We start from the raw sequence: 19,782 nt of genomic DNA, 5'->3' as shown, positions 1-19,782 counted from the left end.
TATATGGTGTAAAGATATTTGATTTTCAAAATATAAGTGTCATTGTATGATTCCTTTTCAGTAAAACCAATACAAAAACAAAGCAGCTATCTATAGGGAAGAAGAAATTTAATATGGATCCCAAAAAGGTATGAAAGTATATGAAAATTATCCGATACTGTTATATTTTATGTACATATTTTTTTAATAGGTTTTTACCATTTTCTTTTTGAAAAGGTTTATTATATTTGAGAAGTCATCTTAGTCATGTAGTGATCATAATTACTTTATGTGCTTGTTTATGATTAAGTAAATATATATTTTAAATAGATGGTTATAGAATATATAAATACAAAAGTTATATATAAACTGTAATATTATCAATTCTTAACCTTTTTTTATGAAATCATCCAGAAATATAACACAATTTGAATTAAAGGTTGTCAGGTTGTTTCTAACATCTGTTACTAAGCTTTGTAGGGTTCATAGAGAAGATAAAGGTGAAGCATGGGTCGTTATGGGTCTAAAATGACCAATATGGGATAAAGGAATGGAGTAAAAATATGATTTCAGTGCTTTACAATTTTGAATATAGCTATTATAAACATCAGCAAATACACATTTTATATGCAATGTTGAAGGTTACATGCTTCAAAATTATGCTTTAACACAGCAGTCAAATGGACAATGTGATCCAATTTAAAATGATCCTATGTGGAGTACAGAAATTATAAGTATGACGAATATTTTGCATATGAAGAAGTTAGTTTGTGGCAAGTTCTAATTATTTATTCCATGGAAAGCTTGGGCTCCATAAACTTTAAGTGTACTCCTTTTACATAGCATCAATTGATCAACTAATATTTAGCTCAGTATCAGAGCATGTGATCAGGATTGGGATTTTGCTGACAAGAGTGATGTATATGGTGCAGATGACTAAGTGGCAATACTTTAAATATATTTGAATGATAATGCATATTGATTTAAGTTGTTGTTTGTTTCAAATGGATGTGATTCTCAGTTAACGCATCCTGATAATCTTGCCTGCCCTTTCTATCTTACAGGTTATCATAATGTAATATGATGGCATAAATGCTTTCATTTGTCACCATATAAGTTTAAATGTATTATTAGGTTTGTTACTATAGAAAATTTTCTGTGATTATTTCAGAAGTAATTAACACTGAGAATTTACTCTGATTAATATGTAAGTCCACATGTAGTAGTGGTCACTATCTTACAGTTTTGATGTGTTAAGGATGTGATTTGTCTTGTCATCAACTAGATTTGTGCAAATTTTCATCCAAATCTGACATGGACCATTTTCAGACTTTATTGACACCTGTGCTTTACAACGAGTCATGTATTGTAAAGTAATATTGATGTACAAGTATAAATTGACATTAAAAATCTGCAGGTGTTGAAATGTCAAGTAAAGTAATTAATGTTGCTATGAGGTATGGAAAATAGGGTTATATATGTAATTATGAGTTGATAGATACCAAGTTTAATTTCAACCTTAACTGTAGATATTCTTATCTTTAGAATTGCACTTCAAGAAAATAGTTTGCACTTGTGATTTGGTCTAAAAACCTAAGTGAAGTAAATTAAGTAATTGTTTTGATAATTACATGAAAATCCAAGATTAATGTAAAGTGTGGTAGCATTTATTAATCATTCTTTTTGTTAGGATGATTCTGTTGTTAAAACTGTATATAATATTATCTCTAAAAGGTTTGAAAGTTGTCTAATTCATTTATAATATTGTTAAGCTCTAAACATAATAGAAATACAAAGTTTAACTAAACAATCACCGTTAAAGTTTGTTTTAAAATTTGTCTAGACTAGTTTATTAATCATCAGTGTACCAAATGTTCTTGCTAGGGTATTGAATATCTTGTTGAACATGGGCTGCTACAAAACACAGCAGAAAATGTTTCTCAGTTTCTCTACAAGGGAGAAGGACTGAACAAAACAGCCATAGGAGAATACTTAGGAGAGAGGTAAGTAACATAGAATTATTCCTTAATTTTTTCATTGAAAAATACTGATAATTCTCTTATTATTAGTTTTATTACTAACTAGTTTTATGCATTAAAATATTTTTAAACTTTTAAAAGTGAGACAGTGCTAATGTTTAAGTGAATACTGATTATATGTTTTGAAATAATTTTCCATCTGAGTATATATATATATATTTTTTTTTTCTGGCTAGGAATGATTTCAACATGAAAGTTTTGGATGCATTTGTGGAGCTCCATGATTTTACAGATTTAATTCTGGTGCAGGCCTTGAGGTACTTCATTTCGTATGTTAAAACAATCAAGTGTCAGAGACTAAACTTCATACTATGAAATAGATTGATACTTTAAGATAAAACAGTTGAATAACCCTAATAGAGGGTTGTAGAGGTAGTATCTTATTTAGTAACTTGTAGCTTTCTATGTGCGACACTTGTTGTTCATATTTTGATAATTACATTTTTAAAACTAACAGTCTTCGATATTGTTACTTAAAGTAGTAGTTTGTAAGTAAAGAATTGGGTTTTAGAGATTGAAGTAACTGTTACATTGTCAACAGACAGTTCCTGTGGAGCTTTCGTCTTCCTGGAGAAGCTCAGAAAATTGACAGGATGATGGAAAAATTTGCTCAAAGATATTGTCAATTAAACACAGATGTTTTTAGTAATATTGGTAAGTGTTTTTTTTTTTATATTAAGTTCAAGCAAACTTTTGGGTTTGATATTGTTTATAACAGGAAGTTGTATCACTGATAGCTTCCCAGTTTATGAATTACCATATTCAAATCAGAAATAAAACTCTCCTGAACAACACAATAAGAGCGAAGAACGAAACATTATGTTGGTATCATTCTTGTACATTAAGATTAAAAAAACAAAAAATGACATTTTTTTGGCACAACGAAAAATAAAATCTTTATTATAGGTTACAGCCGACCAACTTTGGTAACACAGTTACTATCATCAGGGCTAGCATATATATATATATATATATATATATTAAGCGCTTGAACATAAATATAAAATAATAGTGAACAAAAACAGTATGTTGGTTTATTTTGATAATTCATATTTTAATATATTAGGGAAGAACACAAATAGCATAAATAGTTGCTCTTCGAAACATTGATGAAGAGCACTAGTATGAAAATGGTTGTTAGGTCTACTAAATAAAAATTCATTATTAGTTTAAAAGAAAAGATATCTTCATGGACATATTTCGAGCCAAAGGAAGGGTCAAAGTGCACATGTTACAGTTCTTTACAGAGTTACATTTAAAAGTCAGTTAAACAACTTTATAAATATAATCAGTGTGTGCAAATAAACATGACAACAAAATATAGTTTATAATCAAATTTTAGTGTTATATTAATTTTAATTTGAAAATTAAATGTTTAAATAAATTCTCAATCTTTACTTCTTTGTTCTATGTGACAGTTACTTATTTCAAATTGTGCATTACAGATTTTCTTTTCTACCCCTATATGATCTAAGTTTGATAAGAATTGCACACATATATATTAGATATCCTAGAGCTAAAATGTACATTAAAATAGGATGTAGGCTTCTTGCTTTACTGAGATATATGCAATAAAGTGAAATCCCTATGCCACACCCATCCTAGCCTATCCTGTTTTAAAAAAATGTCAGTAATTCTTTGTGACATTTTCTGTTGGATTATGTGTAACAAACACTAAATGCTTTGAAGCTATGTTTGCTCAGATGACAGACTTTGAAAAAGACATTGCCTGCCATCATTGGTGTTCAACCAGCTTTCAGAATTATTTGAACACATTTATGGCCTATTTAAGAAGCCAGTTAAATTATAGAAGTTTTAGGACATTCTAATTTTTGTGCATGGCAACATTGTGTATTATAAATTAAATATTTGAATTAAAAAAAATCATTTGTGAGACAACACTTTTGTTACAAAATGATAGGCCTAGTTAGCCTCAAGGATATTATTGAGTACAATAGCTTGAAAAAGACAAGATTCCAGATATAAGTATTGAATTTTTTGTTTTTATGCATATTTTTATTTATTATTATAACAGTAAATAAAATGTAAAAAATATATATAAACTTACTAGGTTTGATAAGAAAACTTAATTAAAAAAAATTAATAAACAAAATACTTATGATAACACAAGCTCATTATTGTATAATTTGATCCTTTGTTTACACAAAGCTGTCCCTCATAATAAATAGCTTTTGCCTTACTCTGAGAGGGTGTAAGTTCAACTTTAAAGAAGTAAGACTAAATTAAAAGCCTGTTAGCTTTGATTGTAGTAATAAATAGTGTGTAATTGTTTGTTATAATGTGAAGTCATTATAAAAAAAAAAAGTGGGTAATTTAGATTTATTTTGTATTTTTATGTTACGTAATGGTTACGAGGTTGATCAAATTGATTAATCCTTTATACAATTATTGTTAGGATAGGGAAAGGAAAATAACAGATAAATATAAAGTTTTACTGAACAAAAACTTGATATTCATTTAGGAGGTTATGCAAATGAAATATGAAAATTGTAAAATAGAAAAAGTATTTTTATTCTTAACATCAAAAATCACCTTGCAATTAGATTCAGTAAAGGCTTTATAAATTCAGACAAATCTTTTATGAAAGTACTTTTAAAAAAATTTAGTACAACAGACTTGTAATGTTTACTAAAAGCTTGCCAAATGTTATGAAGATACACTCACTACATTTAAAGTTATAATGTATAAGGTTTCATAGTTACATGGTAGTTACAAGATCTGCCAAAATGACCGAGCCCTTACAGAGAGAGTTAGTGAAAAACAAATCATAGAATTAAGTGTAAAAACTAGGTATTCAAAGTTCTAAGTGCATCTCTTAAGAGTATTCACTACTTCATCTGTTGGGTGTTTGATGAACAATGTTTGTGTAAATTTTACAGAATAGTTTTTACTGTTGATATTAGTGAACCAAAAAGTATGATATTTTGTTGTATGCAGTGTTATAATACTGAATAAAAGAACATTAATAATAGGTTGTAGTTTTGTCTAATTGTTGACATATGTATGACAAGCAAGTGCACAAAACATTTTCAAACAGCTGCTTATGTATGTTCCACCTAGGTTTTTATACCAACTCTATTTTATTAAGAATTATATTACAGCAGCCATTAGCTTAATGTAATTAATGGCTATGTTGTTAAGCATTAAAGTTACTAGATAATTTCTTTTACAGTCAGTTTCTCATAGAATTTTCTTATAGATAATTTACATAAGTAGCAAATCTCCTTATCAAACTTTGAAACGTAAATAATTTATGAATTTAAGAGAAATGTTTTCTTTATTTGTAATTTGTATAGTTTATAATCTTCTTTGAGATTTAGAATGAATGTTTCTTTTTTTTTTAGGATACGTTTATCAGCAAAGGACTTTAAGGCTGCTCATTTTTTTTATTATACTCTATTGATCTAATAGATATAGAAGTAGATTTATATATATATATATATATATATATATACGATAACATACCTATATGTTCTAGAAATCTCCGTATGTCGTTAAGGTTACTTGTAAACTCTGAAAACAAAGAAACCACAGAATATTTGTCTTTGGTACTTAGATACGTGCTATGTCCTCTCCTTTGCCATCATCATGTTAAACACATCACTGCACAATCCTAGTGTAAAGGAAAAACCATCAGTGGAACAGTTTATCAATATGAATCGAGGCATCAACAATGGAGAAGACCTTCCTCGAGAACTAATAGTGGTGAGAATTTTGAATTTTTACAGAATTGAGAAGTGAATTAAATTCATAAGCTAGTGAAATATTCTTTGAATTTTGTTAAATAATAAAATGTGTTTTAAATATCATCATATGTGAAGCATAATATCAGTAACATAGTGATTCATACTTTTTATATTAATAGGGTAATATTTGATTTTTCAGATATTGATGAGGTCCTTATTAAAACAGAGTAAAATCTAAGACGTATTATAGAAAATAAAGTAAACAAGAATAAACAAGGTGTGGAAGAACACAATTTAGAAAAAGAATGTTTGTTTACTTGGTTAAGTGAATTATTATATAAAAGTAAGTGGATAAAAGGTCAGTGAATATAAAAAGTAAAATTGTTTGATGATTTTATAGGATTATTCAAACTTTAAAGAATTATAACTTCAATGCTGTATTTCTTTACAAACTATCCCTAGTCTATCAAACATAGGTGGTTAGTTCAAACCATTGACTAATTCATTGATACTGAATTATTATTAGAATGGTATATCTGAAAGAGGTATCTTTTTGTTTAATACTAACTGGGTTTCCCATCTTTGCAAGATTAGCTGCAAAGTTTGTGAAAGGGTACTTTATTTTAATGCAGTCTCACCTGATAAATATTATTATTAAACATAATGTTGTAGGTAATATTGAAGTTGATCATCATATTACAAAACAGTCTGTCACTTCTTAAGAGTGGCCTTTTATTCTCACCAAAATTATAATAAAGGAGAGCTATAACGAGGTCTTTGATAACTTTATTTTAAGGTAAAAGAAATACTTGTAGTTAATTAAGTGTAGCTAACATTTAAATAACAAAAGGGTGATTATTTTTCCAGAGTCTATATGATAGCATTAAACAGGAGCCTTTTAAGATTCCAGAAGATGATGGAAATGATTTGATGCATACATTCTTTAACCCAGACAGAGAGGGCTGGCTATGGAAACAAGGTAAATTTTTTCTTGTTTGTTTTGATTAAGTTTGTGTTAAAAATCTGGTTTTGATACCCGTGGTTCACAACAAACAAGCATAACTATTGTGAACCATAATTTCACTGGAGAATATACTTGGACCCTATTAGCTTAAAATCTCATATGTAGCATATTTACTCTCTCACTTTACACAGATTAACTTTTTTAAATGTGTTCTTCATCAGAGCACGTAGGTAGACGAGAAAAAGTGAAATTATGAGTGTTTTATTAAAATCAAATAATATCAGATATTTTGTAAAACAGAATTATTCTAGTGCTTATCTCCTGGTAAAGAGATTCAGCTAGTAGGAAGAAAATCCAGTGCTAATATTCCTACTTAAAATATGCATGGTTCTTCTATTAGCCCTGACTGCACATAGACTTTGAAAAGATTTTAACTTAGAGCCATATTGTGATTTTGTATATACAATATAGGTATTTATCGAGTACAACTCATTAATCTATCAAAGAGGCTCTTCATGTTATAGCTAGTCATATTTGTTATAGAAAAAAGTCTTTCAAAAGTCCAGTAATTCTTATTGTTATAGAACATACTTATAGATGATTTATGATAGCACTTAGTGATAATCAGTGTAAAGATTTTATAGGTATTAAAAAAATGGTGTTTATTGGTGTCAGTATGCTTTGCCCAGCTCAACCAACAAAAATTTAGTTCTGCAAAGGTTACTACTTGACATTTGTTTTAACAGTGTCCAAACCATATGATAAATATTAGATGCTCTGAAAAGATTTTTGTCAGTAAACTGCTTTGTAAAGATATTGAACAATAACATATAGCCTTGTTAAGGTTGGGTAATTTGTAAGAACACACATTTTGATTATGTTATTTACAAATCATAAGTCGACGAAGGCAATAACAAATCCATCACAGTGATTGAGATGAGGTTAAAAGTTAGTACAGCTTGTTTGACTTCTGCCTTTTCAAACTTATAAATTAAATACAATACTTCAGTACTTTAACAATCAATAAAGTTGTTTGAATATATATATATATGTGTGTGTGTGTGTGTGTTATTGTTAACATACTGTTTCCAAGTTTTCTTAACAATATTAGAAAGAATAGAGAATCTATAATTATTTGTATGGTACTTAGTATTTAATTTTAATGAAATAGTTGCTCTAATATATCTATAAATATTCTTAACATTTTGTAAATCAACATCATAGGAAGTATTTCAATAAGTACCTCAATTTGCTGAATATAACTCATAATACAACTCTTGAATGTTATAATAGTGAAGAAAAACTAATAATTCTTCATAACTTTTTTGTAGATTCAGTAAAAATATCCATTTACAAAATAATCTACTTATATGTAGTATATATACTCCAGCCATAAAACCTCTCTTTTTATGTTATAATAGAATCACAATTCTACTAAAATATACACTTGTTGAATTACAAAAAACGTTAAATAGTAATTTAAGTGTAAATGTAAAAGTAGAGTTAAAAAGTCTATACATACGCACAGGAATAACATTCATGATTTTACAAAGTGTACTGATATAACTACTATTTTTAAAAACATACTCAGAATAAGAGCCTGCTAAGTTAATTTACTATGAAAGTAGAGGCCTAAATGTTTAATATATCTTTTAAAGTCTGTGTTATCAATCTTTATATTAAACACAATCATCTGACATCTTTTATTACTACTAGATAAAAGCTAGTTTTAGTACTGTTTAAAATAAGCTTATTAATGTTAAACCAATTTTTATTTTGTTTTCCATGATAATTTGCTTAATTTTCCAATCTTTTTACATCTTACAAATAAAATTAACCTTGTATTGTTAGCATACATGTAAGTTTTACTCTAAGTACAATTTTCATGTAAATTATTAATATATACTGAAAAATGAATAATAGAACCCTGAAATACAATATTATTGTTCTGTCTTCAAATATGATTGAAAACACTCCAAGGCAGTACTCATTTTTCCATAATAATTTAATTTTTTAATAATATTTTATAATTTATGATATCAATTCCCTTTTTTTTTTTTCAGTCTTTGAAAATACCCAAACTATTTTCAATATTATTTTAAAATTGCTCTATAAATGTAATAAAAGCTGGTTTAGTACCATATTTACTTCAAAAACCAGAGAGTTCAAAGTTATGTATTTATCAAGAAAAAACTAAATTATTTTTTATAATATAAATACACTTAACACAGGGCCAATGGCCTCTACAGAATAAAGAATAATCTAACACTTCTCTATGAAAACTTTTTATAGTTTTATTTTGTGCAACGTTTTGGGCACACACCCATCATTAGACAGTAAAGACTGTGTTACAATGGAATTAGGGTCAGAAAAGTCTTTCTAAGCTAATGGCCTTTACAACATTATCTAGTTACTTCACTATCTTCTCTGCAGACTTAAATGAACAGTATTTGAGATAATATTTGTAATAAACTCAGTAGAATATTTTTTATATAAATTAGGTCCTATTTCAACAAAGTAATAATTAAATTCATTTACAGTTTTATCAAGATCAGTAGCCACTAATTGTTTGTCATTTCCTGAAAATGTAAGTTTATTAGGGATATTAATTAGTCTTATTTTAGTAAATGATCTGTGTTATTCCACACTTTTTTGTTATAATCAGATTAATTTGTCACAGCTTGCTTCATAAAATAGACCTTTTAAAACAAACACTTGTTTTCATCCATCCTTTATAAATAGAATAATAGACCTTTTAAAACAAACACTTGTTTTCATCCATCCTTTATAAATAGGATAATAAATCTTTTAAAACAAACACTTGTTTTCATCCATCCTTTATAAATAGAATAATAGACCTTTTAAAACAAACACTTGTTTTCATCCATCCTTTATAAATAGAATAATAGATATTTTTAAAACAAACACTTGTTGTCATCCATCCTTTATAAATAGAATAATAGACCGTTTAAAACAAACACTTGTTTTCATCCATCCTTTATAAATAGAATGCTTATTTCTTTTTTTGAGTTGAAATTGATTCTTGTTATCCAAGGTTTCCTAAATTCCACTGACTTTAAAAACATCTTTGAAGATTAGCAGTTTTCATTAAACTCAGTTAAGTAGGCTTCAAAGTCATTAACTGACAAAACTGTTTAGGTATTTATGCAATTTTGTATTTAAAAAAAGTAAAAATACAATGTTTGATTTCCATTAAAAATTTCAATATCATGACTGATGCCAGATTGCAATGAATTGTAAGTCAAATAAGTGTTATGCTTATTTACATATTACCTCTAATAGAAAAACATTTGAAAATATTTTTTAAAACCAAAATGTGGTTTTAAAATTTCACTAAAGAAAGATATTAATTTTTAAGAGCCTTTGTTTCACCGTGAAAAAAATTTTTTTCTGATACATGCTTTTATTTTACCCAAAATAAATGTTAAAAATTTGAAGGCTCTTACTAAATTTATAACCTTCATTCAACTGAACTAGACATTGAAGATTATGATTCCTTATTTTATATATGCATCCATTTCACCAGGAAGTTCAAAACTCAGTAAGTGGAAAAAAAATTCATGGAAATTGCATTATTTATAAAAGTACTTTTTATCACTTGAGCTGACTTTTAAAATATTCCCTGCTTTATGCTCTCACAAAACATCGATATTTTTGTTGAAATTGTTTTTGTTTTGAAAGAATTGCCTGTTTTTAACCTCGGAATGCATGCCTGCTGGTGTCATGTTAGTTTGACATACTTAGGTATCCTTAGTGGATAGCTGTAAATGCACGACTTGCTTATTTTGTTTTATATGCTGTTTTATGCTAAGCTTTAAAAGTGAATTATCATAAAATGTTAACATAAGTGTCTATTTAAAAATGTGACTAAATAATGCAGATTGTTTTCTTACAAATGAATTAAATGCACATCAACTGTTATTTTGAAAATGGCACCACTTGAGACATATTTATGTAGTTGGTTTTTATATATATAACCACTTGTATATTTTGTTCATGACAAATTCCTGACAGCATAGTGCTGCCATAAATAAGCTTATGGCTGTAGGTTATATTGCAGCCTTTTCAGAAGAGGAAGGATTTTCAAAGAGCAAGAATATAGAGTGAAAGAATGCATCATTTTGAAGAAGAGGACTTATTATGTTTTCTATGTAAGTGGACAACAACAGGCTCTGAGACCACACCCCAACTCAACCTGAACATTACCTTCATCCATAAAGTGAAGGCTGTAGTTGTAGTAGAGAACCCTGTGACTCAGCAAGTGATTACATTGAAGGTGGACCTTTCTTCTGATACAAGATAATAAAAGAATTGAGATTGAGAAAGGCTTACAAGCTTACAGCCATTGCTTAAAACCATTAGCTGTTTTCTTTTTATGAAAGACAGCTGAAGAAACTGAAATCACAGCAATCTTATTTAACCCTACACCTGTGGAGTTTCACTATTACAGCTTCAGCTGCCTTATGTGTCTTTGATCTGTTTAAACATTGTCTTAAAAACTGATGTTAACAAAAGGTGAAAATACTGTAGAAAATTCTTAAAGATCTAAAATCCAGGATTGATCTCACTGTCCTTTACAGAACCTTGTTAAAATAAAAATTGTGGTATCAGGCAACAAACAGTATGTAATTATTTCCCTCAGACTGACCATGTTCAGGACAGCATGGTATAAGAACATAGTTCTTCTATACTGTGATTAATCCACAGAAGCTTTCCTGCTCTCTAAATGTATTTTTTTTAGTTAGTCTAGTTTTACATGTTATAATATTTTAAAATAAACCAATATACTTGGTTTACTTAAAAGTAATCAACAAGGAGGGCATACATACATAGTACTATTTCAGACAAAGATCTATTAATTCTTGACGTACCAGTATGCCCACCAGGGACAATTAGAATCAGCTAATGATTTAATAATAAATATTTAAAAGCTGTGATTAGTATTAAAATGATTTTGAGCTTCTCCGTGTATAGTTGTATAGTTTGTTTACCATGAGTAAGTGCAACAGGTCCAAATGTTTGCTAATATTGGAACACCAGATATTTTAATAGATGACTTTTTTTGTGTTTTGATTGCATCTGTTTCATATACTTATTGTAAACCCAATCTTGTCAAGCATGAGCTCAGTTTTTAATGTTATAATTTACTTGGACATTAGATAATTATTTCTTTTTTAACTGTTTTGTGCAAATGCTGCTCTACCATATAGCTAGCATGTGCTAGAAATATTTACTTTCATGATCACTTTACTAGTGAAATGTATATGCTACTTTGTACATTCATGATGTACGGTATGACAATTTACAGTATTTTTCTAGTGTTGTATGATTTGTTGCTTAGTAATTCTGGCCTCAAATTAGGTAAACTCAATAGTGTAAAATATAATTCTCCTAAAAAATTTTTATTTATAGTCAGAGTGATAATATAATTTGTAATGTGTTTAAGAAAATGTATCTTTAGTTACTTGGGAATTGTATAATGCTATGTTTATATGTAATGAAACCAATATATCTTTTACTAGTCTTTAGTTTATCATAATGTCTTTCTGTAAAAATGTAGAATTTAGACAGAACGTCTTTTATGTACTTCAACATTACATAAAACAAATGTTACTGTTAACCATTTTTTGTATGTGACAAATAAAATATTTGGGTACTTAATGTTACTAGATTTCATGTGTGTGCTCTACCTTTGAGACAGATGTAGGTTTAATACAGTATGCTTGTACTCACTGTTCAGTTGTTTCTTGAAGTAGAAAGAGTTACTTTGATTTGGCAAATAACTGTAGATATAGTTAAAATTTCTAGTACAAATATTCATACATACATATTTATAATAAAGTTTTACTTATTATTTCAACATATATTTATAATTACATGCATTCATGCATATTTCATGTCAATTACTTTGTGTGAAGTTATACTTAGTATTTTTTAAATTTCTTGTAGGTGGTCGCTACAAAAGTTGGAAACGACGATGGTTTATTTTGAATGACAACTGTTTATACTATTTTGAGTACACCACTGTAAGTATTTAGATTGAAAGTTCAATTAGAAAACTCCTGACTAATTCAAATTTCATTACTCCACAAACATTTAAATTATTGACATAATATTGATTTTTTAAAATATTAAATAAATTAATGTTGGGAACTGAATAAAATTACCTGAGGGACGAGATGCAGCCTGTGTACCACCAGTTGGACAACATTGGTTTAATACAGTACTTGTCAGGCAGAAAAAGATAAAAATTATTGTATTTCAAGGTATTTCATATCAACCCTTTCTGTATTAAATTTCAAATTTTAATGGTATTACTTCCCTTGTATTTTTGGTCATATTAATAAACTGTTTCGATATTTCAATGTAGAAACTATTATTTAATGTTAAGACATAATATAAAATACTTTAATAAATTTGGTTAGAAAGTTTGATTAATAAATTTTGAAAAAAATGTAATCCAAGCTAATTATACATAATCTTTAATCTTTATTTAATTTTATTCTAGGATAAAGAGCCACGTGGAATCATACCTTTGGAAAATGTTCAGGTGCGAGAGGTTGTGGATCGAAATAGAGCCAATAGTTTTGAGTTATTTTCAACAGGCAGTGACATTATTAAAGCATGTAAGACAGATTCAGAAGGGAAGGTTGTAGAAGGAAAACACACAGTTTATCGCATGTCGGCTTCTACTCCTGAGGAAATGGCAGAATGGATCAAATGTATACGGTAAGTCTGCAAGTTACTAGGTTTTATATATGTACTCTACTCTTTGAGACAGATGTAGATTTAATACAATATGCTTGCACTCACTGTCTGTGACTATCATCCACTTTAAAAGATAACGCTGGTTACAACTGTTTTCATCTTGAGGATAACTAACTAGAGAGAGTGTGTGTAATGTTTTTAGTGTGATACCTATACCTTCCTCCGTGGGTCAAGTGAAGATTAGGTAGTATAATTTTCATGTGTACATTTGTTTCTGGCTAAGATTCCAGATTACGTCAGTATCGAACTTAAATCTAACTTCAATAATAGATTATACCTATACCTTTCTCTAGTCAAACTGAAAATTAGGCAGTATAACTTATATTGTACTTTTGTTTCTGGCTAAGGTTTCTGATTACATCAGTACTGAACTCAAAACTAACTTAAATTATAGATTATACCTTCCTCTAGTACAACTGAATAAAATTAGGGAGTATATCTGGCTAAGATCCCAGATTGTGTGTGTACTAACCTTTAAAGCTGAATTCTATTATACTTATGCCAAACACGTGAGTGTTGGATTAGAATTTTTAAAACATGCTTCATTGGATTGAATACAGTTTGCTCACATTAAAGTAGAATTTAAATCAGTTGTGAGGTGGTTGAACCAGAAAGTAAATTATTTACTGAGTGGTGTTTAAACAAAGATCAGGTGAACCAGATTTGGGGTGGTTGTAACAAAGGTTGAATGATACATTGTGTGGTGTTTAGAATATGAGATAAAATATTCCAGCTGTGAGATTGGTGAAACAAAGATTGGGTAATATAGTGAGATTTCTTAAGTAAATATTTAAAAAGTAGAATTTTGAGGTGTTTTTTTTTTAATATAATATTGGAATTTCATTCTGGAATGTATAAATATTTGTAAGCAAAAATAAAGAGAGGACATGATAATCAGAATAAACTTAAAATAAATTGAGGGATGTTTGAAATGTTGGTTGAAAGTTAAATTGGCAATGAACAATTGTATAGAATCTACTACTGAAAGTTTAGAACATTTTCTAAAAATTTGTAACTTTTTATTTACAGGCAAAGCATCAGTCATAACCCTTTCTATGACATGCTTAGTGCTCGCAAAAAGAAAGCACAGCATATATAAAGGAAAACTGCTTACAGTAGAAGAAATATTTAATAAAAGAATGTTGTAGTTAACTTCTGAAGTTTTTTTCCCTATGAAATCAAGAATTTATTCTACTTTTGACATAGAGGAGTGAACATGATTGTAACTCAGTTGATAGGGAGAGGAAGAAAATTGCGATCACTGACTAAGAAGGAAGAGAATAGATAAACTTGTTTTATAGTGCACCTTTAATAAAAAAAGTTTTTGGAGAGTAACTAAAGAAAATAAAACATTTTGCTGGACATTGCTCAGTAACAAACAACAGAAGAGTTTTTTTTAATAAAGAAAAACAATCATGCATCCTTGAAAATAGAATTATGAACAGGATACAGGAGAAAGATATCAGTGGCTTTAAGAGCAAGAAAAAATTTAACAATAGGTAGTAGAAAAATGCTGTTATTTATCATTTCTTTTGTTAAAAAAAGTAATTTTGTGGACATTACCCAAGTAGGGGAATTGGAGAAAAACCTATCTAAGGTTGCTTCTAGTTACATGAAGTTTGAACAGTAAGTAGTCCATGAGTGAAAAGATTAGAAATATAAAGACTGTTTTTCATTTTATGTGAAACTGCACTTTTGTATTCAAGTTTGCAGAAGGTCCCTGTAAAGATTAGTGAGCTGTGCCCATTAAACAAATATACAGTTTGTACTAATAGTAGTAACTTGTGTTAAAAAATGATTGGTGGTGAACACTTGCTGTATTCCAGGAAATGTGGTTAGTCGGTAGCAGCAACTGGACAACAATCAACCAAACCACTTCTGTTTTACTGGAAAATAAGTATGAGTAAGAAGCTTGACAATGACAAGTTTTTCCTTTTTCTAAGGATCATTAATCACTAGAAATGAACCAGTAATGTACTGTGATTTGTTTAAAAGAATTTCTTTTTCACAAACTAATCATATGAAATCATTTTCAAAGTAGTTTAATAATTTCCGAAACATTATTATTGTGTTTATATCTTTTTTTTTCTTATATCGATAGTGGTTTATAGAACATTGATTAGATGTGATATTATATTTATATATATTTCAAGTAATCATGTCCATTTTGTAGTGCGATGTAACCTGTGTGTATATATAAATACTCATATTTAATAGTTTGGGGAGAAGAATAAAAGCATACTCTAAAAATATCAGTAACCTGCTTACAAGTATTTGTTTGCTAAGAAATTCTGTATTATAAAAAAAATTTTTTTTTCTTTATTAACAATTAATTTAAAGTTCGTATTTGTTTTCTGGAATTATAGACTAATGGATATCTGGAAAGAGAAAAATATTAAAATATCTTATAAGGTATAAAAATGAAAAATATTGATGAATAATTTAATATGTAAAAAATATTTCTAGTCTTGTCCAAAAGCCAAAGAAAAATTTGTATTATTAATTATACCAAATTCTAATGATTGGGAGAAAGAAGATAATATTAATTGCCTTTTTACTGGATTGTCAGGGTTATTACGTTGGAGTTCAAGTGTTGGCACAAATTCCACAAACTTCTTTAATACTTATCATAGACATTATGAAAAATAATTCACTGTTAAAAAAAAAAGAGTGCCAAAAATTATCTTTTTTTATGAACTTATCAACATAATCCAGACTTGTTAGTCTACAAAAAATTGTTACTTGTGATTAGTGTTTAAAATCAGAAGTGATTGATTTATGGCAACCCAATAGAATTTTAAGTGGCTTGACCATTGTAGCTAGAGCTTTTCTCAGGGGCTTAGCTTTTATTCTGAGCTGACCACTGTCCAGAGTTGTAGGAGCATGATTTCACAACATTGAGCTTTTAATGTCAAAAATGTTGCTGGAGTTTAACTAGGCTTCTACCAATTACGTAATTTCTTGATACAATAAAAGTTAATTGACCTATGATCACAGTTCCTCTGGAAGTTATTAGCTTGAAATGGTAAGTAACAATAAAAAAGGATAAAAAACAGATACTTGTAATAAAGTTTAGGAATTTTGTCAGTTTTTAAGAAAGCCAACCAAGGTTTATTTGACAATAACAAATAAGTTATTATTGTTTTAGTTCTGAATAAATGAAGTAGATAATGATTTAGAAAGTACCTACATAAAGAAGTGTTAGTAACAAGTTTCTTCAGCAGTAAACATGCGTAAAAATTACAGTGTACGTTTTGATTTTGTTTATGTCTTTATAAGATATCTATAAATTTTTAGATACAAGTTTTAACACTGTAGTCTAATATTGTTGTTGTAGAGAAATACCTGATCATTTGGGTCAGTATTTTTATAGTACTGCTACATTGATTCTTGACATTATGATTTAATAGTCCCCCACGTGGAATTTTATAACATTAAATCTATACCTTTAAATACTATACCAATTCATATTTTTTTGCTACCGTTAATAAATTTTTTATTATGAGAATTATCACAGTGTTGTGATATGGTTTACCTGCCATTCAATGTTGTGCTTATACATGTGAAGACAATGTTATTGTACCTGGAGTATATTGTAGGGAAGCTATCTGTGTATAAACGATTAAAGCTTGGACCTATTCAATAGTTTTGTGTAGAATGTTGCATATGTCCAAGGAAGTTGTGGCAGTTAAAATCATTACGTGTATTTAATAGTAAACTTGTATATTAATAATTTATAGTATATGGAAGATCTCATACGTAATTCTATTTTTTTTCCACAATAAGCTATTGCTCTACAGCCATTGTTCCACATTGCTAAGAAGTGTGTTGTTTTTCAGTTTGTATTTTATGTATTGATGTTTCAGGGTTTTACTTTGAGTCTAAAATATCCTCTAATATCTGGGAGGGTATGTCTAACAAAGTGACCTATGAAAATGTTGTATTTTTTATTAAGTTTCTCAGCTACTTGATATTTTGGACAACAAAGGAATCTGTAATTGAAACGACTTGAAAATCATGAACAATTACACAGAATGAATAAATAGCAAGCCTTCTTAGATATAGTTCCAATATTTACTACTCAAAGGACAGTATCAAAATAATGTCTTTGTTCTTTTATATATTTTTTACTTGCATAAAACATGGAGGTGGTTAACACTTGGGAGTGCAGGGTACATTGTGCAAGTAAATTTGAAGTAAACATTCAAATTCGATGACGAGGAACCCACTTTGAGACTAATAATGGCTGGAGACGGCTTGAATGGGTAATGAAGAAAAACTTTAATATAAGTTTAACATAACAGCAAATGTACAACGTTTCGACAAGGTTTTGTCATCATCAGGTTGCTGTTATGTTAAACTTATATTAAAGTTTTTCTTCGCTACTCATTCAAGCCTTCTCCAGCCATTATTATGTAAACATGTATATATCAACTGATATGTTGTAGGAATGGACATTTTAACCTTAAATTGAATCTTTGATAATATTGATTGATATTTAATAGTAATATTTACGTGAACACTCTAATTTTTTTTCTTAAAGTTTCTGAGATTGTAAAACGCAAGCCCTGTTTAGAACATTATAACCACATGAAGAAGCCTCTTAAAGGCTTAAACAGAAGAAATGAGTAATTTGAATGAATACGGCACTATTAAAATTATCGTACAGGTTATTTAACGGTTTAAATATATAATACTAAAATAATGCTGAAGTTGTTTTACGTTGGTCAGGTGTTTTTGATACATGATTTTTCATCCAATATGGAAAATTTAAAATACGGAAGTGTTGGTGTTAGATAAACGAGAACAATTTGAAGACAATAATTTCATACAATATTAAATTATATATAGTCTGTAATGCGTCATTTTACAAATTATGGTTTAAAATATATTTCATATAACTTTCCTTAATGCTCCAATATGAAACACTTAACATTAACAATTGATAAGTGAAATGTACAAAGTTGACTCTTAAGTTTTTGTGATAAATATTATTGCGAAAGTGTATAAAACGGTCACCATAGGTCATTCTTATAGTTACGATATTAGCATCGAAAGTTTCACTAAATAATAGTGTAGTAGATTGAGACATCTTTTGTCCTGGTAAAATTATCATGTGTGTAATTTTGTTGAAATATCGGATTAAAAAACGTATTTTTTTAAAATCCAACTGTAACAACCGGCCTTAATGTTCCTAATGGAAGAATGAATTATTGCGTGTTATCACTCATTTTATTTTATAACATTTTTTGTATTTTAGATTTCAATCGGAAGAGTACAATATTTGTTTATAAAATAACAATATCTATTGACAAGTATAATTGGTATTGTTTGTATATTTTTCAGTCTGTAGTTTGAAACAGTATTTTTTGTTTGTTTTTAAGAGTTGGATTATTTGTTGAATATTTCTTGCAACAGTGAGGTTTTATCTGTCCAGTTATTCTCACCAGTAATAAACAATTTAGGAACTATGCCAAATGTTGTGATATACGATGGTTTATTGCAGATTTTTGGAAGTGACTTTTATAAATTGCAAAAGTGATGTGATTTTCCCCAACTTTTCTGTTAATACAGTGATGCTATGGTAAATTTCCAACCTCAGAATGTTTTGTCATTATCTCTTTACTCTTTTTTTTTATGTAGTGATGGTGATTCGCTTTTCAAGCGTTTGTTTAATTAAAAATACTTTAAACTTCCTTCCCTGTAGTTTGAGTAGAAATCCAATAAATTACTTGTACTTTTAATGTGTATTTGAATGAATGTCGATTAATTCTTATACGATTACTATAAAACTAAATGAGGTACATTAAAATATTTGAAAAAGAAAACAACAACGGACCAATGTTTTAAAATGTGCAAAAGACTTAGCACTTCCATTATCCCCCCAGTGATAAGTAGAAGGGTTTTATAACGCTAAAAATCAGGATTTGATACCCGCGGTGGTTAGAACTCGTAGCATCATGCAACTTTGTTCTTAAAAACAAATAAAATCATTCGGTTAAGATACGAGCGTACATTAAAATACTGTCATAATTTCATAAGCTTGTCGTTAATTCAAATAAATTGCAGTAACAAATTGACTTTTAAACTGGTGTTATATAACAATAATTATTAAACTTTGGTCAAAAACGAAATTAGTGAGGCTTAGAAAAAGTTAATATTTTACTGGCAAGTATTCTTGTAAGCCAAAGGTATGTACAAAACAACTATTTGGTTAAAACAATAATTATCTAAAATTTTAACGTCTTTGGTAATACAATTCAATTGATGATTTTTATAATTGTTTTTCTGTTGTTCACTAATA

The 19,782-nt window shown here is 28.4% G+C and overlaps 1 protein-coding gene across 4 annotated transcripts in view; it reads left to right on the top strand.

Moving 5' to 3' along the window:
* Positions 1-19,228, top strand: part of LOC106478446 (cytohesin-1-like) — a 64,467-nt gene extending 45,239 nt beyond the window's left edge. For 3 of the 4 annotated variants that reach the window (XM_022382038.1, XM_022382036.1, XM_022382039.1), the window contains 10 exons: positions 62-128; positions 1,864-1,982; positions 2,195-2,275; positions 2,560-2,672; positions 5,596-5,744; positions 6,593-6,704; positions 10,237-10,251; positions 12,660-12,736; positions 13,219-13,439; positions 14,508-19,228. In XM_022382038.1, coding sequence (XP_022237746.1) covers positions 62-128; positions 1,864-1,982; positions 2,195-2,275; positions 2,560-2,672; positions 5,596-5,744; positions 6,593-6,704; positions 10,237-10,251; positions 12,660-12,736; positions 13,219-13,439; positions 14,508-14,577 — 1,024 coding nt within the window. In that variant the 3' untranslated portion in view covers positions 14,578-19,228. The remainder of the gene's footprint in view (positions 1-61; positions 129-1,863; positions 1,983-2,194; positions 2,276-2,559; positions 2,673-5,595; positions 5,745-6,592; positions 6,705-10,236; positions 10,252-12,659; positions 12,737-13,218; positions 13,440-14,507) is intronic. The other variant, XM_022382037.1, reaches the window with a different exon arrangement.
* Positions 19,229-19,782: the final 554 nt, after the last annotated feature.

This window comes from Limulus polyphemus, unplaced genomic scaffold (genome assembly GCF_000517525.1).
Source record: "Limulus polyphemus unplaced genomic scaffold, Limulus_polyphemus-2.1.2 Scaffold212, whole genome shotgun sequence".
NCBI lineage: Eukaryota > Metazoa > Arthropoda > Merostomata > Xiphosura > Limulidae > Limulus > Limulus polyphemus.
The sequence above is the reverse complement of the archived record's forward strand: the minus strand, read 5'-3'. Positions and strand labels throughout refer to the sequence as shown.